At 51.8% G+C, this 25691-nt stretch overlaps 9 protein-coding genes across 9 annotated transcripts; 4 read left to right on the top strand and 5 right to left on the bottom strand.

Annotated features, from left to right (window-relative positions):
- Positions 1–18: 18 nt before the first annotated feature.
- SMAC4_06078 (uncharacterized protein) lies at positions 19–1895 on the bottom strand. The gene is made up of 5 exons (XM_024655792.2): positions 1667–1895; positions 1372–1607; positions 870–1294; positions 621–803; positions 19–541 (listed from the first exon to the last, which is right to left on the bottom strand). The coding sequence occupies exons 1-5, from the start codon at positions 1861–1863 to the stop codon at positions 386–388; spliced, it is 1197 nt and encodes a 398-aa protein (XP_024511622.2). The 5' UTR covers positions 1864–1895; the 3' UTR covers positions 19–385.
- Positions 1896–3112: 1217 nt separating this feature from the next.
- On the bottom strand, positions 3113–5930 carry SMAC4_06077 (uncharacterized protein). Its single transcript, XM_066090385.1, has 4 exons — positions 4212–5930; positions 3980–4149; positions 3831–3923; positions 3113–3768 (listed from the first exon to the last, which is right to left on the bottom strand). Exons 1-4 carry the CDS (start codon positions 5728–5730, stop codon positions 3547–3549), a joined length of 2004 nt encoding a protein of 667 aa, XP_065947453.1. The 5' UTR covers positions 5731–5930; the 3' UTR covers positions 3113–3546.
- A 341-nt stretch (positions 5931–6271) lies between these two features.
- Positions 6272–9227, top strand: SMAC4_06076 (uncharacterized protein). The gene is made up of 5 exons (XM_066090384.1): positions 6272–6875; positions 6933–7258; positions 7324–7434; positions 7490–7785; positions 7847–9227. Exons 1-5 carry the CDS (start codon positions 6454–6456, stop codon positions 8054–8056), a joined length of 1365 nt encoding a protein of 454 aa, XP_065947452.1. The 5' UTR covers positions 6272–6453; the 3' UTR covers positions 8057–9227.
- A 2595-nt stretch (positions 9228–11822) lies between these two features.
- On the bottom strand, positions 11823–13415 carry SMAC4_06075 (uncharacterized protein; the record flags this gene model as incomplete). Its single annotated transcript, XM_003349332.2, has 2 exons — positions 11823–12405; positions 12816–13415. The coding sequence occupies 2 exons, from the start codon at positions 13413–13415 to the stop codon at positions 11848–11850; spliced, it is 1158 nt and encodes a 385-aa protein (XP_003349380.2). The 3' UTR covers positions 11823–11847.
- A 1547-nt stretch (positions 13416–14962) lies between these two features.
- Positions 14963–16789, top strand: SMAC4_06074 (uncharacterized protein; the record flags this gene model as incomplete). The annotated part of the gene is made up of 2 exons (XM_003349331.2): positions 14963–15733; positions 15860–16789. The coding sequence occupies 2 exons, from the start codon at positions 14963–14965 to the stop codon at positions 16673–16675; spliced, it is 1587 nt and encodes a 528-aa protein (XP_003349379.2). The 3' UTR covers positions 16676–16789.
- A 15-nt stretch (positions 16790–16804) lies between these two features.
- Positions 16805–17491, bottom strand: SMAC4_06073 (ubiquitin-40S ribosomal protein S31 fusion protein). Its single transcript, XM_003349330.2, has 2 exons — positions 17108–17491; positions 16805–17049 (listed from the first exon to the last, which is right to left on the bottom strand). Exons 1-2 carry the CDS (start codon positions 17480–17482, stop codon positions 16960–16962), a joined length of 465 nt encoding a protein of 154 aa, XP_003349378.1. The 5' UTR covers positions 17483–17491; the 3' UTR covers positions 16805–16959.
- A 600-nt stretch (positions 17492–18091) lies between these two features.
- Positions 18092–19118, top strand: SMAC4_06072 (40S ribosomal protein eS26). Its single transcript, XM_003349329.2, has 3 exons — positions 18092–18414; positions 18483–18585; positions 18731–19118. Exons 1-3 carry the CDS (start codon positions 18264–18266, stop codon positions 18837–18839), a joined length of 363 nt encoding a protein of 120 aa, XP_003349377.1. The 5' UTR covers positions 18092–18263; the 3' UTR covers positions 18840–19118.
- Positions 19119–21565: 2447 nt separating this feature from the next.
- On the top strand, positions 21566–24233 carry SMAC4_06071 (uncharacterized protein). The gene has a single exon (XM_003349328.2). The coding sequence runs from the start codon at positions 22362–22364 to the stop codon at positions 23889–23891; it is 1530 nt and encodes a 509-aa protein (XP_003349376.1). The 5' UTR covers positions 21566–22361; the 3' UTR covers positions 23892–24233.
- A 302-nt stretch (positions 24234–24535) lies between these two features.
- On the bottom strand, positions 24536–25138 carry SMAC4_06070 (uncharacterized protein; the record flags this gene model as incomplete). Its single annotated transcript, XM_003349327.1, has 1 exon — positions 24536–25138. One exon carries the CDS (start codon positions 25136–25138, stop codon positions 24536–24538), a length of 603 nt encoding a protein of 200 aa, XP_003349375.1.
- Between the last annotated feature and the right edge of the window lie 553 nt (positions 25139–25691).

The raw sequence follows: 25691 nt of genomic DNA, 5'->3' as shown, positions 1-25691 counted from the left end.
GCTACCGCAGGAGTCGGTCTTATTAGGGCCGAAAGTCGCCGGCGCTCATTTCTCAGGGGATGCATCTCGTGATGTAGCGTCCAAGTAGCACGGAGGCAACACAGGAGTACGATACGAAGGAGATAGACGTCTCCATATAGACAGATACTTGTTAGACCCTTCCTCATACACGGGAAGAGATAGAGTTAATGTAATTTTAGACATCCATCCTCGTATGTGCCATATTGTGACCCGAATGACACTTTCATTCTCATATCCTACTAACTGAGTGTCTTTTACGCTCTGAAGGGGGCTATTGTTAACTTCCCGCCAGTGTTTACCTGTGCCAGCCCCAAGCCAATCCAACAAGTAGCCGATACTTGCATGCATCTATCGTTGGACACTCTCATTCATAGACATAGCAAAAGGGGCCGCCGCTGACAGTGTCCATCAGCTTCTTTATTTGCACATCAGGCATTGTTGGGCCGATGGCAATTGTCTCGTCCGTCGTGACGTTCGCGCTTGGGGGCAAATCGAGGTTCGTGTGTGTGCCCCAGACGCCCTGTATAGCAAATCCAGTAGAAGTCAGTACATTATACTTTAAACAAGAGGGGGGGAATTCCTGTAAGCTCTATGCGCACCTGCCGGTCCCCAAAGTCCAAGTTCTGCCAGATCCACCAGAGGCGATCGAGCTGCGCGTGATGAACCCAGAAGGCCGGGTCACCGGGTCCGGTGAACCCATCGCCCCCGGGATCACCACCGAACATGTAATGTCCGGTGAAGTGAATTCCCAGCGTGCCTGGGTGGTAGCGAGGGTCGCCTTGCTGGAAGTTTGTCTGTTATCAGTATTGACAGCCTTGGCTGGAGCGACTGGGTGGACGGAAACTCACCAGCAGACTCGAGAACTCGAAAATATTCTTGCTCTTTAGAATAAGATCCGTCGTGTTTCTGAACGTAGCAAACTTTCTCCCCAACCCTTCGCTCAAGTCACGCGTAAAACACCGCTTATTGTCAGCCAGCGGATTCTCTGCCGTAGTCAAGTTGCCGGGTTCTCCGTATTTGGGCAGCGCTACGGGCCCGAGATGCGTCTGCATGCCAGCGATGCCGGGAGGACCCTTGGTTACGCAACCACCACCGCGGCCGTTGGGCCCTGCCGGGATAATATTCACTTCGGTGAAGCCCGGAAAGATGAAGCCTGAGTCTCCGTGAGGGAGCGGATCGCCGTTGCCACCGAGCGAGGTATCAGAACCGTCGAAGATAGGGGAGGCAAGGAGGTTGTCGACGTCGAGACCGTGGTTCCAGTAAGCGAAGGGGCCTGTTGTGGTTTGGCTTTGGTTAGACCAGGCGTCTGTTTGGAAACGGAATCAAATAATGGAAGGGATTTGAACGAACCTTTGTAGCCACACTTTTGAAGAGCTCGCTCGAACCCGTGGATGTAGTAGCGGTGCCAGGGAAGGAATGTACCCGTGTTATGAATAATAGGTGTCACGTTCAAGTGTAGGTAAATGAAGTCGTCATAGGCAGAGAGAGCGCCGGGAACTTCGCCTGCAGGAAGACTACTGGGAGTGTCCAAGATACACTTGAAGGCCTTGAGGTAGTCTCGCCTCTCGGATTTGGAAAGGTTGCGCCTGTCAACATGGTGTCAGTCTGGACAACTGGTAATCTTGTCCCCTTTGGCAGCACTTACCATTCCTTTCTGACCCTGACATTATTTTTGTTGCATTTTCCATTGAGCCTTTGGTAGGCAATCTTCGAAGCCAGTGTGTTGAGGCCTTGAAGAGCCACACCCGTGTCAATGGCCTTTTGTCCCCATTGAGGAAGATTCAAGGCCGACACGGGTGTCGACAGGGCTGCCGTCAACCAAAGTGCTGAAGGAAGATGCATGTTGACAATGCCGGTAGCTCTCGAGGGTTGAAGACGAGAGTGACAGCAAAAACGCCTCATGGAAGATCACAACGGCGACCTTTTATATCAGGAAAACATCCTGTAGATCTCTCCCGTATCCCTCAGGGTCTCTTTGGTCGTCCCATTTCTCGGATCATTGCCAGCAGATATGTTGGAGCTTCTTCCTGAATCCGTGTATTGGTCCCGATGCTGTATGCATTATCGTGTGTGTACCGTGGTTGGTCGTCTCCCATACTGGTGACTATCACTAATCGAATGCAAGTAAGACGCGGTGTAACTGGCGGTCCTACCCTGGCCTGCTACCTATCCAAGACCTCGGGAGCCGCTTTTGATACGAGGAAAGAGGTGAGTAAGTCTAGTGCCCAGAAAGCAGGGGTAGGCCGCAGAGATACTGTGTTGAAGACGATACAGGGTCTACTAAGCCAAGACGGGGAGACAGAATAAAGAACGTTCAAGAAGAATGTAACACAAACAAAAGTTGGGTATCCAATGGAGAAAAGATCGACAGGAAAATGCGTCTTTCTGAGCTGGTGTCCATGTCGTTTGATTGTAGCCTCAAAGGATGGGTGTGGTGCTTAGAAAGCGTGGGAGGTGGCCTAGACTTCCCTGACTTCCTCTTTGCAAATGCAGTGGAAGATGGAGGACATGAAGACTTTTTCTGTTTCCTCCCTGGCGGGTTCAGATTGTGTAAGAGCCGAGTTTGGATTCACGCAGTGTCCCGCCAATGGCCTCCCGTTTTGGCAACAACGACTGCCTCCAATCTGTGCCAAGACATGGAGTCTGGAGTCGTGACTAGAGAAGGAAGGAACCAAGTCCCCGTTGTTGGAGGTTTCATGGAAGGAGCCGTTCGGGAAGAAAGCGGCCCGTAATTGCTCGAAAAATCCCGTCTGCAGTGTGTCGCCTGAATTCTCCCCAAACATCATCACCCTCGCCAATATTCCCCGCAAGCCACCCGAGGTCCAGGTTCCCCTCCAATCCCCCTGCAGTCTCAGCCAGGCACTATTGCCCGCCGGGTGAGTAGCTTGCATCTCCCGAAGCATCATTCCAATGTTTGATCTTCCTACCCCTTACTGTTGACGCTCGTCATCCAATCCCTTGATTCAGTTACCATCAAAGAGTCCAATGTCTGCCACGGGTTAGCCAGCCATTCACAACCACAAGATGGCTCCTGGCTTGACAGCAAACGGGAGACATGAGATATGTCCCCGGTCGGCAAGCCCATTCTCTTGGTCTGCAAGACTTCATCCATATACTGTTTATGCAATGTGCTGACGGAGGGCCATTGTTGACAGACTGGGCGTTGCTATCTGGCAAAACCGACAGTCTTCGAATCCATTTGCCGCAAACAGGTACGTAAAGCTTCACTTGAAATCACCCTATACCTCTCGTTGAGTCGTTGACTGCCCCTCGCTTAGGCTGCGCAGACAACACTACACCTGCCCATGTTTCTGCACGGTCAACGCGGAAGTGTAACCTGACGTTGACTGTCGTGAGGACAGGGTGATATCGGGACAGCATGGAGGGCGCACTGATGGAGGGTCCCCGCATATATATATTACACCCCGCTGGCCAACACAGCGAATAGCCGACTCCCATTCGAGCTTCCAAGTCTGCTTGCTCACTGCAGCACAACGTGACAATGGCTGTGACCCCAAGGTGCTTTTAGACCTCAACCGCCTCTTCGAAAAGCGGAACGATACTCAACTGGACAGTCAACTTGGTGATATCTTCTGTCACCAAGTCTCCCACCTTATGAGCTCCGAAGCTCGTTGGAGTGGATTCCAATATCCGGGTAGTGGACTGAGGCAGAATCTGACCAGCGATGGTTCTGATCGTTGTTACCCGGAGAGCTTGCTCAGATGGAAGCAACTCAACATTGAAACCCTGCACAAAAGCTGGTCAGACAAGATCACCCAGGGATGTTCAAAGGTAAACCCGGTACTCACTCCATACATGTGTGGTATTGGAATCCACAGTCTTGGGTTCTCCATTTCTGTCAAACATGACAGTTGTGGCATCCTGAATTGAGAAGGGTCGACCTGCCTCTGGGGTCAGTGCCAAGTCACAACAATGAAGGACGTTTCAGGATACTGACAAGAGAACCAGCAGTGTCCTTCATCAACCTATGGAGCTGCTCTTCCAGGTGAGCGAGCCTTCTCTCATCCACATGATGCATTATTTCCGGCTTGAATGCCTCCGCCATCTCTTGGTTATGTGCATTCTCTTGTGCGGTCTTGGCTTTTCCGCCAAAGGACTTCAGGGTCTCTGCATATCGACGCAGTCAGCTAATGTTTGAGACAGCATCATGGGGAAATGGGAGAACATACTCCACACACGGGGATCTGCCTGAGCGCCTTCGACGAGCTCCTCCCACGCTCGATACTCGTCAGAGTACTGGTCTTCGGGTGGCCTGCTGCTAGCAATTATGTGGAGTGCTGGAAGTTCATCGCTCTCGGCATCCAACGGCCCAGTGTTATACCAGTCACATTGTCGCCAGCTGTACTCATAGTTGAGTGTCTTCAAAGCCACAGTCCAGTCCTTCTTCGTCAGCGCTTGGTGCCACTGCTTGCGTCGCAGGGCATACTGTCTTGGATAGCTGCTAACCAATCTTCCACCCAGCCATACCGCCACATCTTCCTTCTCTATGCCATGCACACCGGCAGACCCTTCGTCGAGTTCTCCCAGGTCAAGTTCGTGCATGTCACGAATCTCGCTCAACATCCTGTCTGCCAACATCTTGTATCCATACACGTCTTCAGGCGAAAACTCTGCCGCCAACTCTGCACATGCCCGATACTTGGATGCATCAACAAGTCGACGAAAGATCTCGCGCTGTACTCTCTTCTCGTCGATGTTTGAGGAAGATTCGGTCGAGTGATCGCGATTGGAGTTCATTGTAACAACAATGACCTGAACACTGGGCACACCGTTCTTTCCGTTTCGCTTGGTGGTGACAGACAATAACTGGAAGAAGGCGCCTCTGAGCAAGATTTCCCTTTCACGCTCTGTCGAAATATTGGCCACCGGCATGGCACAGATGGAAGTGACGACGCTGTCTGGGTATCGCTTCCGATATGCCCTAAGCAAGCTCCCATCAATGCCTCTCGTATGGATTTGAAGGTGCATGTGCATTAACCGCCCGGTTCCCGGTGACTTCTTTGCAGCGAAGTCTTCCATGACCCTGGGGTCGGTACTGGTCGAGGTCAAGGCCAGCGGGATAGCAAATCCCCGCAAGGTCAAGTCAGGGCTCCGCATGATGTCCTCATAGAAGCGGACAGTTTCCTGGTGGACGGGCATACCGCGGTGAGTGAGGCCTTCAAAGTTATTATACCGCGGATCACCAAGTTGAGACAGTCGGAGATTGTACAGGTCAATCGTCAGGAATTCGATGAGTGTTGTGGCAACCAGGAGGTGCTCTTCAGCAGCGTGTTCCGTTCGGAGAGTGTCACTAACCAGTTTAAAGAGGTAATCGTACCCGGGGATGGAGCAGTACATCTCCAAGGCGTCGTACTGCTCGCTGCTGCTGCTGGTGCTGACATTGGAAGGGCGACTAACCGAAACATCTCCGTAGTCACGGTAGCCATTCAAGAGTCGTTCAAGTGGTTCGCGCACCTCTTCTGGGAGCCTTTCAGGCTTGCACCATCTCCGTACTGCCTCGACAAGCTGCGTGTATGCGTCATTATCCAACCAAGCATTCCGCACTTCTTCAATCTTACTCCGAAGTCTGGACATGCGTTCACGCTCAACCTGGCCGGAAAACCCGGACTTCAGCGTCTGGAGGTTCACAGCATCGAGCGGTGCCGAGAATCTTGCTGCGGCTGCTGAGCTGGGCTTGAAACGAGGCATGGTTGTGTTTGTAAGTCGTGTTGTATCCTAGGTTTCGGTGAGTGTCCTTAGGGTATTTCTTAGTCAAATGCTGTCCTTCCGGGTGCTCTAAACAGCAGAGCCGTACATTTGTTTCTTACACTTCTAGTTGGATAGAAGTGATGCTGTGAAAAGAAACGAGGAGACGGGGGCTTCCCACCAAAAAGAGGCTTCCACACAATGCGGTATCAATGCCTCCTGTGACGACTGGGAAGATGGCCAAGCAGCCCTATTTGGGCATTCATTGCGCATAAAAGCCTCGCACCTGACTCACTGTCCAACCTTATTTTCAAGCCAAGCCTGGGCTGAGGTGGAGGGTGTCACAGAACCGCTTGAGCATTGAATGTGGCGCACGACCTATAGGCGGCATAGCCCAATGACCATACCCATCACGCCCGACACTCCGCATGGAAAGGCAGACAAAAACAGCAACCAAGTCGAATTTCCAGGTACCAAAATGCCACAGCCTCGGCCGGCCTGTTCATCTAGAACCCCAGTCATCCACGATATCAAGCACACAATTCTTTTATAGGCAGGTGGGAACATATAGAACCCCACAACCACGATCCAGAACTCAAGATGAACGGAAGTCTTTGCCATTTTCAGCCTGTATTCCCTTCCGTGCATAAGCTATCACCGTAACGAAAGACCCTCATCACTTGTCTAGATACCAAGTCAGCCAACGGCTGACCACAAGGCAACATCATGGCCGAAGTACTCACTGGCATTGCCGTCGCAACCGAGTCCCTCACCCTCTGCATCAAGGCCATCGTTGTCCTCAAAAGATTCTATGTGACGGTCAAAGAAGCAAGGGAGGATCTCAACAAGATCCTGAACCTGGTCGGACGAACAAGAAACCGCATCGAACTCATGAAGATGACGCTCATCGAGCTTCGAAAATCGACTGACCCCGGTATTGCTGCAGGCTTCATCACCGCCTGTGATGGGCTCAACCGAACTCTGGAAGATCTGGTCCAAGAGGCATCAACCATTGCCAACGGTCAATCTCGGTTTGGTATTGCCAGACGGTTGAGATGGTCAATGAGCCACTCAAAGGTTGAGGAACTCGTTCGCAAACTGGCGGAACAGGAGAAGGAGGTTACCAACTCGTACATGATGCTCAACTCGTAAGTCATGGCCATGTTTCTGGCGAGTAAACGTTTGTCGCTAACAACCGTTAACAGGTTAACCTCACTTCGAACCCAACAGGAGCTGCAGAAGCTCACCAGGTCATCTGACGAACGTTCTGAGATCACAGTTGCATTTTGCCAGGAATCGGAGGAGCGCTTCTCCGATGTCTCTACATTACGGAACAGCTCAGAAGAGCCCGCAACTAGGGTCCGGACCTGGCTTGGGCATACCATAACCGATCACCACTCTCCGGAGTATCTCCAGATGCGAGACAAATTATCCGAAGCCGTGTACTGGGGTGACTGGGAAGTTGTCTTCAATAAGTTCGAGGAAGGGTTTCAAACTTTTGGCGAACTCTGGGGGAATGCGCCGCGAATGAGTAAGTGAACATACTTTGAACCAAGTGGAGGGGGAAACAATGGGCTGAGACGTACGACAACACAGAAGAGCGATCGCAGTATCACAACCTCTCAATGTGGACTCCTCTTCACCAGGCAGTCTACCACCATGCGCCAGTCCATGTCGTTGAGCGCTTGCTAGAGTATGGAGCTTTCAGTAAGTCGTCCATATCACTTTGTATCGATCTTTCTCGTATCATGATTGTTGACAGGAACAGAAACACTCCGAACAAGAAGCTCCGAGTTCAGTTTTCCCAACTTGACTCCGCTCGAGCTTGCTCACGAGATGGAAGTCTTCCACCTCTACGACATTCTCAGCCCAGTGGTAAAGCGACCTTTGCCTCCAGACACGCTGCAGAGAATCGAGTACAACTTCCATCGCCTGATTCGCAGCGAGGTAGGACTGCGTGTTGACGCAGAAAAGCTCTATCTCCCTGTCCTCGAAGCCCTCACGGAGCTCGATGGAGAAACTGTGTGGTTCCCTATCAAGTTTGGCTATCCCGGTGCTGTACGTCATCATCCCCATCTCAAAGCTTTTGTGATCCACACTAACATTAACTAATATTCAGGGCTACCTCTTCCAACTGTTGGGAAGAGAGCTTCAGGTCAAATCCGTGAACATCCAGGGCAAGGCTTCGGAGGTCCTTTATCGCGTGATGGAAGACGACATTTATGAGACTGACCAGATTTTCAACTATGCCGGTGACCTCAAACAGGAGAAAGACATGATTGTCGAAGAAGATACCGCAGAAGCCTGGCCCTTCAAACTGGACGTTTGATGCTTTTCCGGTGCATGATAAAGGAATAGTTCCCAGGCGAAAGGTTCCATATTGTTCCGCTTTCGCTCCACAATGAACGAGAATCTGAACAAATTTGGCCGACGACGCTGGTTGGGATTTCATATCGACGAAACCTGGGCGTTGTCAACAATTGACACATCATGGGGTTGGCAACATGAATCCCACCACAAAGGCACCAGAAAGGATTGGCCTGGCTGCTAGCATGGACAAGCTGCGACACTACACACCCGGCCCATAAGTGTTTCCGGAGTATGATGTGCTAAGAGACTTGGTCCGCATCGTGGGACCGGCCAGCATCGGAGGGGAAAGATGTGAAACCGATTCACATTTTCGACTTCCAGAAACCATACCATCTGGTCGTGAAGAGCTGTGAGACATAGACGTTGATCGGAGTAACGAAAAGCCAGATCCCCACAGCTTGGAAACGTACTCCTCGATGGATATCCGGGCTCCCATCAAGCGCGCACGAAAAACGAGGTTGTTGTTGTACTCCCCTAAACTCGAGTGCCAACTAGTCAATCTCGCTAGAAGAGTAGCCAAAGATGGCATAGACATGTTTCACAGCATATCGGTAGCCAACGTATCCCCCTGGCATATCCCACAGCTTCTCCCATCTTCTTGCTTGCCGACTGCGCGGCTGCTCTGCCGCTTCTGGCCATCAACCTCAGTATTCCGAGTTTCCACCTCGTCTCAGGAAACAGTTGACCCTGCACTATAAAGACAATATACTAGGATGGTGCCCTTTGTGTAGCGCCAAAGTCCGGTCGTAAAGTCCTCCTCGAAGAGCGGTGAGAGCCGGATTACAATCGCCGTGGGGCCTGCGGTGGACAGGAGGTACCAAATTAGAAGAGCAGGACGGTAGAAGGAAGAATGTGGGCATGGGCAAGGGCTGCTAAAGCTTCGAGACTCGTCGACGGTGCGGTGTTAACGACTGGCAAATATCATGAACCCTCATGGTGTTGAGCCTCATTAGCTTTGTGAGTAGAGCCTTACAAGGTACTGGTACTTGGGTAGATAAGGGTGTCTCAAGGGTGGACAAGACAAGCGGATATAAAAGGAAGCAGTTACATCGTAGATTTACACTAGTTTAACTGAATGATATAGCTTCTTGTTACGAACTTAAGTGACACAAAGGACAACCAGACCATTGGGACCCGGCTGCCCCATATCGGACAAACAACACAGCCTATCAGGGACGACATAGGATCCAATGGCACATGCAGGCGCTCACAGGCGCAGTGGCTCACAGTGAGCCAACACTTATTAGATAGACCTATGGGGCTCAGCAGAGCATCCGGAAACAGATATCTCGCAGAGGGCGAGCAGGTATAAAGGGACTACGGGAGAACTCAGATTGTTAGATAGTTCGACAGTAGTCAATAGATCATTATCACCGAGACCAGTATTAGGAGCATACTTGTTGTGAACCTTTTGGCTTTACCGAACGTCTACTGATAGTTCTACCTTCAGCTATCTCATTTAAGCAGATCAGACTGCCGTTCGTCACAGTAATAAATAAGTGAGAGTTTTAATATTATTTATATTTATTAAAGAGGAGTAGTAACCATTGTAAACCTTTATAGTATTAAACTTTATTAGCCTTGTAAGTAGAGCTTTACAAGGTACTGGTACTTGGGTAGATAAGGGTGTTTCAAGAGTAGATAAAGTAAGCGGATATAAAAGGAAGCAGTCACATCGTAGATCTACACTAGTTCAATTGAATTATATGGCTTCTCTTCCACTCTATTTGCATACATTTTGACAACGACTTTTGATAATACGGTGGCCGTCGACCAAGCTGCCGTCTGTGGTCGGCTTTAAGACGACGGCAACGCAGTGATCGGTGCTGTTAGCTAGTTTGGCCATAGCCACCACAGGCTGATGAAGTCATTTTGACACGGGTCATATTGGCGACGTTCGTAACAACAGCACAAGAGCAAAAATCCGCGGTCGAGAATGGATGCGGTGGACGAGAAGCCAGGATAGTACGGTGCTTAGAACACGTATTTCCTGTAGAAGTAGGAGTACTGGTGGGAGTGGGTTGGTTGGCTTTGCTATCTAATATAGAACCTGGGGCAAGGCTCAGCTGAGTGATGTCGAGAACCAACCGGGAGTGGTTGGGAACAAAAGGGACAAGCAGACGAACCACGACGTGAGTCTCTTAAATTCGGTTGAATCCATCGGCTTGTCATTTGTTTGTAGACCCTCTTTTGCTTCGAGGCGTGTAATGGTGTTCATGTTCTCGTCGAGTGTCTCGATGGTAGGTAGGTGAAAGATCGCATCATTAGCTGCTTGTGATATTTGTTGGAAGAGGACGTGAATGTCAATGCCCTGTCCCCCGCACTTCCTGCTGAATGCTCACGTGCTCCTACTTCCAAGCATCCGCTAATTGCAGCACAGTCCTGTCATGTAAGGTATGGTAATGCAGCGCGCTTATCTGCAGTTACAATTTGAGGGTCAAACGAGGTTGTAAACTACCGTATAATTCCGGTCAACGTATTTTCAGGGTCCAAAGAAACTCTGCCATAACCTAAACCCCAAAGCTAATCCTACTGGTTTCACACTGGTATACTCGGCCATTTGCGCCTTGAACCCTCAAAATACGTTGACCAAAATTATGCGGTAATTCATACCAACTGCAGCATGCAAATCCTGGGGCGACCGTTCCAACTTCGTCCCATGGATAAAAATCAGCTATAATATGTGCGCTTGAGGGAATCTCAGGCACTGATTGCAAACTGTTCGAATCTCTTTAGGCTGTAGACTAGGACCCAAACCAAGGCACCCACCCTGCTGTACTTATGCATAGCTTAGGTACGTCTGTCATCGAGCAACGGATTTCTGAAAAGGAACGCTCCGAGATTGTACAGTAGGTACGGGTGGGTAGGTGGTGCTGGAATGTGACACGTTGGATGATGATGCTTATCGCTTCATATCTAATAGGCATGTCCACTGTTTTGTTGTAGCTTTCAGCTTCCAGCTCTCGGACGAGGGCACGCTCGATGATCGTGACCAAGTACATAGGTAGGTATGTGGATAAGCAATCGATGAGTTTAACATTATCCGTCGAATACTACAGAGTACCTACTACGGACGTTCGCTAGCTAGCCAAGAATGGCAGATGAGAGTACTGGTTGAAGATGCTGTGTACACTCCAACTTCTCCGGCCCAATATACGCCACCCTTTCCACCATATGATCATTCCTTGACTTGTCCAGGAGATGATAAAAACACAGATTGAAACCCTGAAAACGCTTTGGGGGTCGTTACTCGTATACAACAACCGTAATTTTCCCCTGTCCGTCTCCCCGCTCTTTTGTTCGCCTGGCGATGATCGAGTTAAGTCGAAGTGATTGCGAGTCCCTTGATCCCTTTTTTTTTTATGGTCGGTCTTCCCTGGAACCGCCACCGCCCTGAGGACTCCTCTCCATCCATCCACCTCGTCACCTAAACCAACCAATCCATCGTCTTCTTCCTGACCGTAAACAAACCAAACTCCCCCCCCCCCCCCCGGAAGAAGAAAAAAATTAATTACCTACCCAAGAGGGAATTGCGGCAGGCAGACGGCGGGAATCCGTCGACGCTCATCACTAACTCCCGTCATCAATAATCACAATTTCCTTCATCTTCTTTTGGGCTTCCAACAACGTCTTCTTTCGGTCTTCCATCGTCATGTCTTCGACTTGCAATATCTGCTCCGCCAACGTCTTCTTCGGGACTTCCAAAATCTTGTCGGCACCACGGCCACCGCCATCGTCATCGCCATCGCCCTACAACTGCGATGCAGCTTCAAAAGACGACTCCCCATGATCAGACTCATCCTTGTCCTCATCATCATCATCAATGTGAATATCCACCGCCTCCTGCACGTCCTCGAAACCACCATGCCTTCTCTCCTCCCCACCACCAGGCAGAACAATCTCCGTAACCTCCGCCTTCCCGTTCTCCTCATTGATCCGGATCTCAGTAACAAGGACGTGGCACCGCTGACAGCGACCTTTCAAGGGGAAGCCCGCTTCGTGGAGGTCGTTGTGTGAAGGGTACAAGCTCTTTCTGCACTCGACCATGTACAAGCAGCCGCAGCTGGCCGTGACGGAGCGGACTAAGCGGCCGTCGAATTTCGGCTTCTTCGGTTCTTCTGGTTGCTTCCCTTTCGACGTCGACTTGTGAGCTTTCGCTTTCTGGGAAGACTTACCAGCCTTGGATGGTCGGGCGGACTGGGAGCGGGAGGCCTTGCCAGCCTTGGATGGTTGGGATGCGGAAGACTCCGCTGACTTGCTGGAGCGGGCATTGCGGGTTTGAGTACTGCTCTGGGACCTTGCAAGGGGCTAGGAAGGGGGTTTGAGTGTTAGCGTTTTCCTCTTTTTTTTTTTTTTTTTTTTTTTTTTTTTTTTGGAAGTGGTATAGGGGAGAACGAAAGGGATCGATTGTGCTCAAAACAACAGATCCAGCGTGTCTTCCTTGCGCTTTCCTCCCAACCCAGATCTGTCTGATCTTTGCCGGACTTTGCAAATGATGGCTTTCGATGCCTTCTTTGCATGGTGGCATCTCCTTCATCTCCGTTCGGGTCGAGTCTTGCCGTCATAGACCAAGTGGTGCCTCCGGTCTATTTAAACACGACAGCGTCCTCTTCCAAACCACCTGGCAGGTATATCAAGGTTGGAGGCCTCATTCTGTTGGCAAAGCAAGGAGGGGGATACGACAAACAAAGGCGAAAAGAGAAAATAAACCGACTGACCTTGTCTGAGGAGTCCGTGGAGTTTCCGCTCTTAGAGGCAAACAATGAGGAAGACCCCTTTGTGGCCTGGGCGGGTCGTGTCTTCTTTCGATGACGCCGTGGACGAGCAACCTCCAAAATGACCGGGCGAATGTTCGACTCAGGTGTTTTGAGTGCCGGCAGGCCCTTCTGAACGGCGGCTGCAGGGGTTGAGACCGATGACTTGTCCTTTTCCGTCGGCATTGGAACGGTCTGCTTTTGATGCGATTGGGGCTCTTCGTTCTCGGTAGTCATTTTGGGGTGGTTATTTGCTAATGGTCCCTCTTGGACGATATTAGTGTAAGATACAGTTAAGGTGATATGCGGGGACTGGGGCCCTAGGTTCTTGTCTGGTATGTTGGGCGGGCAATATTGCTGTTCTTTGAGGATGTTGATGTGGTTGGATGGTTGGAATAAACTTACTGTTGTTTTCCGTCTCTCTTCTAGGTTGTCGTCTCTCTGGTCCGACTCTCTGACTGAACTTTCCTGACGAGACGTGGTGTGGTCTTTCTCTCTTTGCTGACTTGGAGGGAACTTAGCAAGTGCGACAGGAAAAGGAAAGAAGGAGTTGGCCAGTCGCATTCCAAGAATCATTCCAAGGACACTTTCGTTCTTTCAAGATTGCCGCAGCTGCTGCAATGCCGCCTGCTGCCCGGTGGTGTTTATGCACCAGAGGCATGTTTTGGGAGTTCAGAATTCTGACCATGATATCGGTTATCCGACGGCATGTCCATATGCGGAAGCAACGCAGGATTCAAGATGTCCAACAACCACCCACTTGCTCCTTGACGGCTGCCGAAAGCAACTGGTACAGGGCACATTCTGTATGCTGCCTCTTGTGTATACTGTCGGACGCTCTAAGAGGGAAGGTGTATTGCCAATTTCCCGAGTTTATTCGGTAACAGCCTTCTGACGATGAGTTTTGTGCATTGATCAAAGATACGGGTTCCCAAGTCTACCTATGGCACGCCCCTTCGGGATATCTTTGTAGGAGAGAAATCCATTGCTTCAAAAAAATCCACTCCTTGGAATCCCTAAGAGACGACTGGATGCAGCGCAGATGAGCTTATTCAGTTGCTGACAGTTCGGAGAAGGAACGCGTTCTTGGATGCCCAACTGTTTGGCTGGATGACGATGACGCATTCCCTGTTTAACGCCGGGCTATTCTCCCTCCTTCTCGCTGCTCATCCCTCTAAAGCCAAAGATTGAACGAAGCAGCTGAGCTGAAGTCGGTAGGTCCATCATATCTGTAATGAACACCTCCCGACAGCTTTGTGAAAAATGACTGTGTGTCACGTCATATCGCCGCGGCTTCTCGAGCTTGTCGTCTCCAAAACCCAGAGCATGGGCACATGTCGTCGATTCGACTTGGTGATAGCTTGTGCATCCCGTTCGTTGTTTGGTTTCCCAAAGTTTGGGTCGTCGTCATCTGTGGATCCACTTTGAGGCCTCTCAGCCACTTGCACGACTGGGTCCTTTTTGCGGAGACAAGTGGCGTAGCAGTGCCGAGCCTTGGACCCTTGCTAGCCCATGTTGTCTCAATCATCCGTCATGTTTCGTTTCACTCATTGCTGCTTGATATGACATGCCATGCTTCATGATCATCAGTCGTCACGGCACGAGGACTCAACCCTACCAGGTCCCAAACATAGTCAAACCAGGGCATCGAATCAATAACCCGGTCAGGTCCTTGGTGGCCAGGAACGGAGGATGTGTTGGCAGTAACATTTGCCATTCATCTAACTTATGTGAATTGATTTCTTGCCTGTGATAACATTCAGGGCAGCCCTTCTTTTCAAACAGACTACACTACCTCGACTATACTACAGGAACCAGACCATCAAAACGAGGCGCAATTCGGCATCGCCAAACAACAGTCACAGGAAACTCCAATCAACCAACCGACAAACCCCACCTCTCCGAGCATTCAGCCCCTCTTCGACATCCCCCTTCGTCCACTTAACCCCAGAATCACCGTTCCGGGCCACGCCAAGCCGGCTGCCGAGACGCATTGAGATCCATCTCCATCGAATCCTATCCGTGCCATTGGGTCCGGTCATCGCTTTCTGTACAAGCAATCCTAGAAATCCCCAAAAAAGAAAGAAGGCTGTGTTTGTGCCATATGCCATATGCCATCATCAGGGCCTCGGAGTAATACTAGAACCGCGGTTTTTAAGCCCGCCGCTTTGTTCCTTATAAGCCTCGTCGTCCTCTTCCTTTTCTCCCCGATACCCTCTTACGCTTTCAACTTTACCTTGTTGAACCAGCATTACTTTGGACATCAACATCCTCCTCCTCCTCCGAGTCCTTCTTCGCCTTGGAGTACAGTGGTAACAGCAACTACCACCATCACAGAAACTGTTACGGAAACAGTCACAACCACCATCTCTTCTGTGGATCAACCTGAAGGACCGACATCCATATCCTCCGTCACTCCATCCACGGAAACTACAACACCCATTCTTACCACCACCACAACAACTGAACAAGAACAACCAACATCAACAACCATGGGAGGCGGTCCAGATTCCACCGGCTACCGCACCGTAGCCTACTTTGTCAACTGGGCTATCTATGGCCGCAAGCACCGGCCCCAAGACCTGCCTGTCGAGAAGCTGACGCACATTTTGTACTCGTTCGCCAACGTGCGGCCCGAGTCGGGCGAGGTCTACCTGACGGACCAGTGGGCGGACACGGACATCCACTGGGAGAACGACAGCTGGAATGACAGCGGCACGAACCTGTACGGGTGCCTGAAGCAGCTGAACCTGCTCAAGCGGCGCAACCGCAACCTCAAGGTGCTGCTGTCGATCGGCGGGTGGACGTACAGCAGCAACTTCAAGGAGCCGGCCAGTAAAGAAGAGGGGAGAGCAAAGTTTGCTGAGAGTGCTGTTGAGCTTGTACGTTCTTTTTCTGTCCATCTTCAACTTCGGTTCCTTATGTGCCTCATTACCCATTAACCGATTCCCCGTCTCTCACTACTACATCTGGGAAAACGTATAAACTAACACTACAAACCCAAAAAGGTCAAAAATCTCGGCTTCGACGGCCTCGACATCGACTGGGAATACCCTCAAACCCCCGAAGAAGCCGCCGACTTCGTCTCCCTGCTGGCCGCCTGCCGCTCCGCCCTGGACGACTACGCCTCCACCGTGCCCGGCAACCCGCACTTCGAGATGAGCGTCGCCTGCCCCGCCGGCCCGCAGAACTACGAGAAGATGGACCTCCCGGGCATGGACCAGTACCTGGACTTCTGGAACCTGATGGCGTACGACTACGCGGGCTCGTGGGACCAGGTATCGGGCCACCAGGCCAACCTGTTCCACTGCAACAGCAACCCGGCCGCTACGCCCTTCAGCACCCAGCGCGCCGTCGAGTATTACCTGTCGACGGGCGTGGCGCCTGATAAGCTTGTCTTGGGCATGCCGCTGTATGGGCGCGCGTTCCAGGGCACCGAGGGACTGGGGCAGCCGTATAGTGGTGTGGGCGAAGGGACGTGGGAGAACGGCGTGCATGACTACAAGAAGTTGCCGTTGGAGGGAGCCGAGGAGCGCATTGATTACGAGTCTGGCGCCACGTATTGCTATCAACCAGACACCAAGACGCTGGTGAGCTACGATACGCCTGGCATGGCCATGATGAAGGCCGAGTATATCCGGGAAAGAGGCCTCGGCGGTGGCATGTGGTGGGAGAGCAGTGCTGATAAGGAAGGCCCGGATAGCTTGATTGGTACTGTCGTCGAGGGTTTCGGCGGCGTGGGGGCGTTGCGTTGGGACGAGAACTGCATCGAGTACCCGGAAACCAAGTACGACAACTTGCGCGAAGGCTTTCCGGGGAATTAGATCGTAGTCGTGGATGTCGATGTCGGTATGCTGAGTAGCGTATGCGATCGGGTCTTGTAGTAGTGCCAATGCCAATGAACACAATCACAATCACATGCAGCATCGAATTGAGGAGAGACAAGTATTCGGTCAAGTCGGTCATGCCATTCCCATTTTTGCTTTCCCTCGCCAGTCAAAGGTAACCTGATGTCCGCTCAAAACGCCCATACATGTAGTCCCAATCATAGCGAGATGTGGTATTGTCATTCCCCGTCCCGGATCATGCCCTTAAGCTTTCCAGCAATTTAAGAGCTCTTCTCGAAGACGTAGGTGAGGTGGCAGCGACCGCAGTACTGACGATCCTGCATGGCAGCCATGAAGACACCGGCACCGCACTGTAGATGTTGGGTTAGCGAATGATGGACATTGCTGAGAGATGAGGTGGTAACTCACGGTCTCGTTGGGGCACTCGCGGCGAAGACGCTCGATCTTGCCATCGGAGTCGACCTTGTAGTACTTGAGCACAGCGAGTTTGGTCTTTTTGCGCTTGTGCTTGATCTTCTTGGGGGTGGTGTAGACCTTCTTTTTTCTCTTCTTGCCACCACCACGGAGGCGAAGCACCAAGTGGAGGGTGCTCTCCTTCTGGATGTTGTAGTCGGAGAGGGTGCGGCCATCCTCGAGCTGCTTGCCGGCGAAGATCAGGCGCTGCTGGTCAGGGGGGATGCCCTCCTTGTCCTGGATCTTCTGCTTGACATTGTCGATGGTGTCGCTAGACTCCACCTCGAGGGTGATAGTCTTGCCCGTGAGGGTCTTCACGAAGATCTGCATGATTGCCTACTGAGAAGTGGTAAGGAAGTGTTAGAGAGACAGAGACACAGCAGGGGAGAGGAGATGCGATTTCTGCGATTTCCTCGTGATGCTGCGCCCGGCTAAAACGCGCAAGTGTTTGACTGGGGGTGGGATTGTGATGGGAAGCGCCGAAGCGTGAATATCGTGTATCTTCCCTTCCTCCCGCCCGCAGGAGAAATCCCCAGCAAAGCGATCATGGAAAATATCGACTTGTGAATAACAACAAGGGGGGGGTATCAAAAAAGATGGGTGTAGAAGCCGAGCACAGCACCACGATTCATCACAGCATCGTGCAGACGTACCTAGACACAATGTCTTCCTCAGCAATCTGTAGACGGTGTGAAGGTGCTTGACGAGGAAGAAAAAGAAGTCGGGATTTGAAGGCGGCCGCGAAAGGCGGATTTCTTTTGTCAACCGTGCCCCACACAAAAGCGGAGTCAGCTGACTTGGGCAGGCGGCTCGCACACAGCAAGCAGACCTTAGGGTTTCTGGGAGCGGTAGCCCTGGGGCCAAGCGGCAATTCACGTGGGTTGAAGCCCTCTGGCACTGGCCAGCACTTGCAGCACTTGCAGCACAAGCACCCACTTGTGTGGTGCACAGACCATTGGTGCCAAATTGTGGGCCCCACACAAGCTTGGCGCACGCTCCGCCCGTCGTACTTTTGCACGTCCTGCCTTTTATCGAAATCTTGAACTTCTCTTCTCCGTCCTTCCAATCGACAGCAACATCTTGAGAACCGTATCCTCAAGACACCGCCAAGATGGTCAAGAAGAGAAAGAACAACGGCCGCAACAAGAAGGGCCGCGGCCACGTCAAGCCCATCCGCTGCTCCAACTGCTCGCGATGCACTCCCAAGGACAAGGCCATCAAGAGATTCACCATCCGCAACATGGTTGAGTCCGCTGCCATCCGTACGTCGACGGCGATGCCACCGGTTTGATCAAGAAATATTTGCTGACCACGTCCTGCCCCTCTACAGGTGATATCTCGGATGCCTCGGTGTTCGCTGAGTACACGGTTCCCAAGATGTACCTCAAGCTGCAGTACTGCGTCTCTTGCGCCATTCACGGCAAGATTGTCCGGTACGTTTGTCCGCCCGGCGGGGACAGCCACGTTCGCTTCCAAAGCGACGTGGGCGGCTGAGATGAACCTTGGTCGAACCTCTGCTCCCGCCAAAACTCTATACAAACAAGTATCCCCCGTCCCAAACTGACATGATGATTATAGTGTCCGCTCGCGCGTCGGTCGCCGCAACCGCGCTCCTCCTCCGCGCGTCCGCTACAACAAGGACGGCAAGAAGGTCACCCCTACCCAGGGTGGTAAGACCACCGCCTAAATTAGGCGACCTTACTAGCTTCCTTGCGACAAACCAGCTTCGGGGTTAACAGGCGTTTCTGCGTTGGTCGGCATTCCGGTTTTCTGGGGGGTATATGGATTGAACACAAGGCCGAAAGGCACATGATATCATAACATGGCCCTTTTTTGCATAGGAGCAAAGGAACTGGCAACCACCGGATACACAAAACGGAATCGGAATGGCATGGGTTCTTTCGAACAAAAAGGGTTACCAGGCCAATAGTAGTCTACCAATAATGAGCACCTGTTGATGAACAACACACTTGTCCCTGTGCCACCTGCTTGCTGTCTACCTTTGATATTCGAGATCTCTTCACTAATTCTAGGGACTTTACGACCGATATCACTTGTCTCAGCCCGGCATGGCTTGTTTCTTTCGACCAGTCCTTCTCGACGTCGACTGCTGTTTCGTATCAGCACGGCCATGTTCGGTTCCTCGTCCTCTCGACCACGCCGCTTTGCAACTTGATCTCACCAGAACGTTCAAGGCACACCGACAGCAGCGACATGGCGACGTGGATGAATACACCAGGGAGGGAACCATCGAATGATGCAATCAGGAATTTGGCGTAACGGAGGGCTTGATGGAGCTCGGCTCCTTTCGTGCCGCTCTGCTCAGGGTCTAAAGGGAAAGCTGGACGATGGAACAACTGGGGACGGGAGCATATGTTGAAGCTCAAGGACGTTCTGATTACTCGGCACATTGTGCGGTCTCGGGTTTCTTGCACCGTCAGAGCCATATCATGCATGCTCAAGTCTCTCTACGTCCCTCGTGGCGATCAAGCCATGCATCTCATGACACGAGATCAATCTTGATCATGACCGGCCTATCTATGCTCAAAGCAGTGGGTGATCAAAAGACGAACAGAGCTCTGGAGGAACGCTCTCGGCAATCACGTCACTTACACTGACAGCGACTTCACACGTTGACAGTGAAGCGAGGAGGGATGTGAGGTCGCCTCCATGGTGGTTCTTACAGATGTGGGAGGATGCCTTGCTTCAATTCGAGCACGGCTTTGGTCGTCATTATCAACCTCTCATCCGGATAAAACTTGATACGGTATAGAAGCAGCCGGGAGATGAACGACGGAGAGAAAGGGAGAGATGGTCGGCATGAGTAATACATGAACTTGGTTATAAGAGGTGAAGATCGAACGTTGTCCTTTGGATTTTCCCCGCTCGGAGATATCCGTATACTATGTGAGAAGAACATGATGTTGTTCCCGTTGTGAGATCACGTCTCCCGAAGAGGTGTAATCATATATAAGCACGTTGGCGTCTTTTTTTCTCCAAGTCAACACCTCGCCAGTCCAAACATCGATCCGTGGTCAGATTCCTGGCTGAGGAAAGTCTCGACTATCTCGAATTTTGACTATTGTTATTGAAATGTACCTGAAACACATAAAGCTATGGCTGCAACTGTGACGGGGCACATTGCACCTTGCACCTTCAGAACAATGTGAATAATTCCTGTTTCGGTTGATTTGATGTTTTACAAAGACGACTGCTCGGTGTGATTGCTGGTTCATCGGATTCACAAAAGTGTCCTAGGTCAAGAGAAAGTTGAACACGAAATATTGAAAAGCAACTAGTTTTTGTTCTTTCCTTCTTTTGTTCTTTAATATTCTTGATCGTCTTGTTCGACGGGATTATCTTGTTGTATCTCGCTACCTTGAGGATCTGATAAGTGTGATTGAAGGTCGAGGATTTCAGTGTAAGCTGTCTCCGAACACCCTTCAAGAAAGACAGAAGCAAAGAAACGCCCCGAGAAAAGATTTGACGTGCGAAACTTTTGAGAAAGCGTACTGAGCTTTCATAGTGGAAGACCAGAAAGAATATCAACGTAAGATGTTTTAGCCACTGATAAGTTCCCTGCCAAACCAGCCTAATATTGATGTTTCTGGTAGAAGTGTAGCAACAACCTAAACAGAATTATTAACAAACCCCTGCTGGATATGAATGTCTCAAGGCTCTGAATGGAAGTTTTTAAAAGCCAACAGTAGCCAATATTTTCGTGTCGCCCACTTCATAATTCACAACTTTCCTAATATCGCCCCAAAAGAGAAATTTCTGCGTTCCGTTGACGACACAACTGACCAACATCAAGCTTCTTAGGACCGTTAGTCTCCAAAGATGAACGAACCTGAAGTAAATCATTAAACATGACGCAGCAGAAGAGGGCAACTTCCACTGATCAGAATATGTCACCTTTCAAGATGCGTGAACCGTGAACATCATGCTAAACCGTTTGACCGTGATTATTGGTTTTCTGATTCGGCCTGCCAAACGTCTTTGGTGATCAGATAGCAGAAAGTGGCTGCCCTGGCAGAAATGTGGCAGTAGCCGTCGCAAGCAACGTCAATCTCGGGCTTGATTTGAGGCGGTTGGGTAATCCTTCAAGGTAGTACAAATAGAAAAAAAATCAGCTTTCTGAGGCTGCACCACCAGTATCAAGGCAGTTATGGCGAAGATGGCGAAAAGGCGAAGAACATGTACAGGACTCGAGAGCTTCTCGGTGATTTCCAAGCAGATGGAAGAAAGAAAAACGCAAGCCTTTAGATTGGTTGTACAGGAGAAAGCAAATGGCCCTTGCCGTGAGGTCTGGTCCCTTGCTCCTTGCCTGCCCGAGCTGCCATAATTGAACCCTTGGCCGCGAAACCCAACTGGGCGAGCTGGCTGGGCTGCCACGAGGCGCGTTGCGGGGCCAGCTATGGAGCCCTCCGTCACTCCCCGCCGTCACCTCAGTTGGTCCAGGGCCCTGTCACCTCACAAGGTTCCGTCCATTGATCGATCGATTGGGGAGGAGCCAGACTGTCATGGACAACACCCACGGCCGCCGGATCGAAGGGAACCACGAAGCTTGTTCAGGTTCTCCTGACCGGAAGCACCTTTTCTGCTTCCTCCTCCTTCTAATTCTTCCCTCGACGCTCTCTCTTCGTTCGATGGGTTGAGCCTGTGTTCCATTCCACTTTCTCTTCCAACAACTTGCACTACGGCCAACAATTGACCGGTCGCTCAGCAAGCAGGCGAGACAGGGTACAGCAGCTAGCCAAGTACCCACCCGACCTCTACGACTGACCATCTCAGCAAGGGCGCACGTCAACAACAACCACCTTCACCAACATAACCCTCCGTCGGTACATCTCTACTCGCATTAATACCAAGTCGACAATCTTCCAGTATCAACTTATCCATTGCTTCAAGAACTGGCTCTTGTCGCTTTTCTTGACCACACATTCGGATCTCTTCCTCTACGCCATGCATCATCGCCGCCACTAGGCATAGAGGTATCAATCCGCCTTGCATCCTGCATCATCCTTATCGCCCACCCACGGGCAACGTACCCTGCAGCTCACTACAGAGACGCCGTCCTGGTGTACAAGGTGAAGAGAGCAACTGCAGTCGCAACACCACATCATCTTTATTACTTCAAGAGAGCCAGGCTTCAATCCACACCCGGTATCGAGTGCCTACAGTACCATAGCTTACGACCCCAGCAAGCATGGAAGCCCCGTCTTCCCTTACGACCCCCAAGCGCAAACGTCCATTGCCTTTCGAGCCGACCATCCCCAACCTCAACCAGACCAGGGCTCTGACAGGCTTGACAGGGGAGTTCACATTCGAAATCAGATCATTCACAGATGCCGAGGACGGCAGCAAGAGTCCGCGGACCACGGTAGCACACAGGCTACAACACCTTTTCCTTAATGGCGGGGGTCTCGGCGGTACCTCTCCTGGTGGGGTCTTGGGTGGAGGCATTGCGCCCGCACGAACATCAACATTGACAGCGTCGCAACCGTCCCTGTCACAACCACAACAAACATCGTCGCAAACCCAGCATCAACACTTTGGCTACCCATTTCCACGCGTGTCACGGTCGCAAGACATGCAGGAATTCGATGAGGATCATGGGCGACCAGACGGCCCCCGGAAACGAGTCAAGCTCCCCGATCGAGACATTGATATGACGGGTGTCGCCGAAACCCCAATGCGGCCCCCCGCTTCGACGAACAATGGCAGGACACCCTTTGAAGCTACCGGATCGACTCCGAGTTCTTCAATGCCGCCACCGTCCACTCCGATCACTCAACAGTCAGGCTCTATCATCACTCCAGATGGGCCGTTTCCGAAGCGGCGACTGGCGCCCAAGGGTGTTCAGTTCAACGTGGACCCCACCGGAGAACAACATTCCAAAATCAGAGACAGCATGGGCGCAACAAGCGATACAAGGAATACCCAAACACCAAACAGCGCCCTCCAAATACCGTCATCCTCTCCCCTCTCCCAAATCACCAAAGGGGTCGCCAACTTCAATTCTACACCAACCCAGAGACCTTTAGCGTCGAAACCGGCCAACATCAGTATGGCTCCGCCGTCGTCGTTGTCAGGAGCGGCCGCAGCCAAGATGTCTCGCAAATCGAAAACACCGCCCCTCCAGCCTCAACCGGCCGCATCCACCTCGACATCCTCCCCCACCTCACCCACCATAACCGACCCCCTCCGCGCCAGCCTCACGTGGCAAGATTCAGAAATCACGATCTACGACCCGGACGACAGCGACGACGACGGTACCGGTATCAACGGCATCGGTTTCAAACCCACCCCGGAGATGGAACACGCGCGCAGAATGAAGCGCAAGAAGCAGCTAGCCGAGTATCGCAAGCGCGAGATGGGCGAGGCTCGCGCCAGGAGGAAGGAGCGAAGAGCGGGTGCTGACGGACTCGTGGGGAGCGGCACTGATGGTGGCGGACCCAAGGGCAAAGATGTCATTGCGACTGCTAAGGGCAAGCTGAAGGCCGAGAAGAGAAGGGTCAGGTTCATGGAGACGGCGATGAAGACGGTGGTTGAGTTGCCGCCGCCGTCGGTCACGATGATGGAGAGTGTGACACCGACTGTGACGCAGACTGAGACGGCAGCTGCGATGGAGGTTTTTGGAGGCACGGGTGTGGGTGATGGCGGCGATGATGATGGTGATACAAGCGTCTCTGGCATGGCTGGCGCTGGCGCTGACCCTGCTGTGGCTGAGGCTTAATGGTTGGCAGGTATCGGCCCTTTCGGCCCCTGTTTGTCTGGCAAGCAACTTTATGCTATCCTCTCGATTGGGATGAACGGCTTGAATGGCTTGAAGTATTTCATTGGCAAGTTTGGCGTTTGGATGAGGGGGATTGGATCGGATACGATAAGACGCCGGCAGTTTGCAAATTGCTGGCAGACGGGATTATGGGAAATTGGACTTAAGCATGGAGTTCGACTGGTTGAAGAAGGACAGATTCGCACATGGATCTCTCTGCTCTCGTTTTTTTGCAGAACTGAGGCGCCTCGAGCATAGAGCACTTTAGAGGCGCTTACTTCCCTTGCTTAATATCATTGCTTAACATTACCTCGAAACCGCGGTATCACGCCATTGTCCCTGACTCGGCCCCGAGAATGAATGAATGAATGAATGATTACATGCTGAACTCGCTGCCGTAGTGCGCCTTAACCATGCTTCCATTGTACGTACGTAGGTATCCAAACGCCCCAGAACTGACCGGGTATATAGTATGTCCATACACATCACATCCTACTCCTACATCCCGCTTCCTATGCTCTATGGTATGCCTTCCTCCATCTGTGTCTCAGCCCCAAACCAAACCATACCACATCACAGCCCCTTCCCACAGCCCCACTTCATCATCACCAAAACTTATACCAACTCTTCTTCCTCTGTCCTCCTCCTCCCTCCTCCCCCTTCCCTTCCAGCTCTGCTGCCTTCTCCCTCCTCTCCCTAGCCTCCTTCGCCTCCTTCGCTCTACTCTCCGCCTGCTTCTTCGTGTAAACCGCCACCACCCGCTGCATCTTCTCCTTCTCCTTGCGCCGCTGCCACTGGCAGTACTCGTACTGCGCCATCGCGCCCACGATCCCGCACCCCACGCCCCAGTTGGCCGCCTTGGGGATCGGCAGGCCCATGATCCACCGCAGAACGCCGATGGACGCGCCGGAGCCGATGCCGGTCATGAACCCCTGCCGCGCGCACGGGGTTTCGTGCACCGAAAGGAAGTCTTCGGGTTTTATGGACGAGAGGGCAGTGGAGATGGGGATGTAGGTGCTGTTGGTGTGTTGTTTTTTGGGTTGTTGACTTTCTGGTACTGCGTTGTTGGTGATCGATTGTGCTGGTGGTTGTTGACCGGTTGGGGGAGTGAGATCTTGGGACGGCGCGGAGGGAGCTGAGCCGCCGCTTAGCCAGGAGCGGGCGGCATCGGGAGTTGTTGGTGTTGTTGGTGTTTGGTCGCGCGACATGGTTGCGGTTTTGCGATTGTCTTTCGGAAATGCGCAAGTTTGATGTGTATGTATGGATTCGTGTGTGTGGAAGTTGCTGTTATGCGCTTGTCGCAATCTTGGGGTTTGGAAGCTTGAGAGTTGGGTGGATTGCAATGGCAAAAGATGGTGAAGTTGCGAAGTGGTGAGTTTGGGATGCTGAAGTGTTGAAACTGGGAAGCAAGAAAGTGGAATTGTCCAATGGAGACAAGCTCGTTGACGTTCTCTTGTCTTCGCTCGGCGGCCGGGCGTGTCGCGGGGGAGCTTTTTTTCTCGGTGGGGACCTTGCGGGATTACCTACAGTACGGGGAAGATGCAGGTACTTCTACGCACTAACACGGGGAACATGTACTGCTAGAGATTCAGCTTTCAACTGCCATCAGAGCTTCTCGTCTGGAATACTTCCAGTTTGGATCACAGTTGCTAGATCAGATATCGAGCCTTCAAATTCGGAGCCGGCTACGGGACCAGCTTGATGTCATGACGGAGCTTTGACTCGGCGATACAACGGAACTGGACAAGACAAGGTCCAAGC

This window comes from Sordaria macrospora, chromosome 6 (assembly GCF_033870435.1).
Source record: "Sordaria macrospora chromosome 6, complete sequence".
In the NCBI taxonomy this organism is placed as follows: domain Eukaryota; kingdom Fungi; phylum Ascomycota; class Sordariomycetes; order Sordariales; family Sordariaceae; genus Sordaria; species Sordaria macrospora.
Note: the sequence above shows the minus strand (reverse complement) of the source record. Positions and strands in the feature narration are given on the sequence as shown.

Coding starts and splice junctions, on each gene's coding strand:
- SMAC4_06078 (XM_024655792.2), bottom strand. CDS start 1,863: ATGCATCTTCCTTCAGCACTTTGGTTGACGGCAGCCCTGTCGACACCC. Junction 1,295..1,371: donor TCAAAAGTGTGGCTACAAAG/GTTCGTTCAAAT, acceptor AAACCACAACAG/GCCCCTTCGCTTACTGGAAC. Junction 542..620: donor TGGACTTTGGGGACCGGCAG/GTGCGCATAGAG, acceptor TTTGCTATACAG/GGCGTCTGGGGCACACACAC.
- SMAC4_06077 (XM_066090385.1), bottom strand. CDS start 5,730: ATGCCTCGTTTCAAGCCCAGCTCAGCAGCCGCAGCAAGATTCTCGGCA. Junction 3,924..3,979: donor AGGACACTGCTGGTTCTCTT/GTCAGTATCCTG, acceptor CCCCAGAGGCAG/GTCGACCCTTCTCAATTCAG. Junction 3,769..3,830: donor CAATACCACACATGTATGGA/GTGAGTACCGGG, acceptor GCTTTTGTGCAG/GGTTTCAATGTTGAGTTGCT.
- SMAC4_06076 (XM_066090384.1), top strand. CDS start 6,454: ATGGCCGAAGTACTCACTGGCATTGCCGTCGCAACCGAGTCCCTCACC. Junction 7,259..7,323: donor GGGGAATGCGCCGCGAATGA/GTAAGTGAACAT, acceptor ACGACAACACAG/AAGAGCGATCGCAGTATCAC. Junction 7,786..7,846: donor AGTTTGGCTATCCCGGTGCT/GTACGTCATCAT, acceptor ACTAATATTCAG/GGCTACCTCTTCCAACTGTT.
- SMAC4_06073 (XM_003349330.2), bottom strand. CDS start 17,482: ATGCAGATCTTCGTGAAGACCCTCACGGGCAAGACTATCACCCTCGAG. Junction 17,050..17,107: donor GCGAGTGCCCCAACGAGACC/GTGAGTTACCAC, acceptor CAACATCTACAG/TGCGGTGCCGGTGTCTTCAT.
- SMAC4_06072 (XM_003349329.2), top strand. CDS start 18,264: ATGGTCAAGAAGAGAAAGAACAACGGCCGCAACAAGAAGGGCCGCGGC. Junction 18,415..18,482: donor GGTTGAGTCCGCTGCCATCC/GTACGTCGACGG, acceptor GCCCCTCTACAG/GTGATATCTCGGATGCCTCG. Junction 18,586..18,730: donor ATTCACGGCAAGATTGTCCG/GTACGTTTGTCC, acceptor TGATGATTATAG/TGTCCGCTCGCGCGTCGGTC.
- SMAC4_06071 (XM_003349328.2), top strand. CDS start 22,362: ATGGAAGCCCCGTCTTCCCTTACGACCCCCAAGCGCAAACGTCCATTG.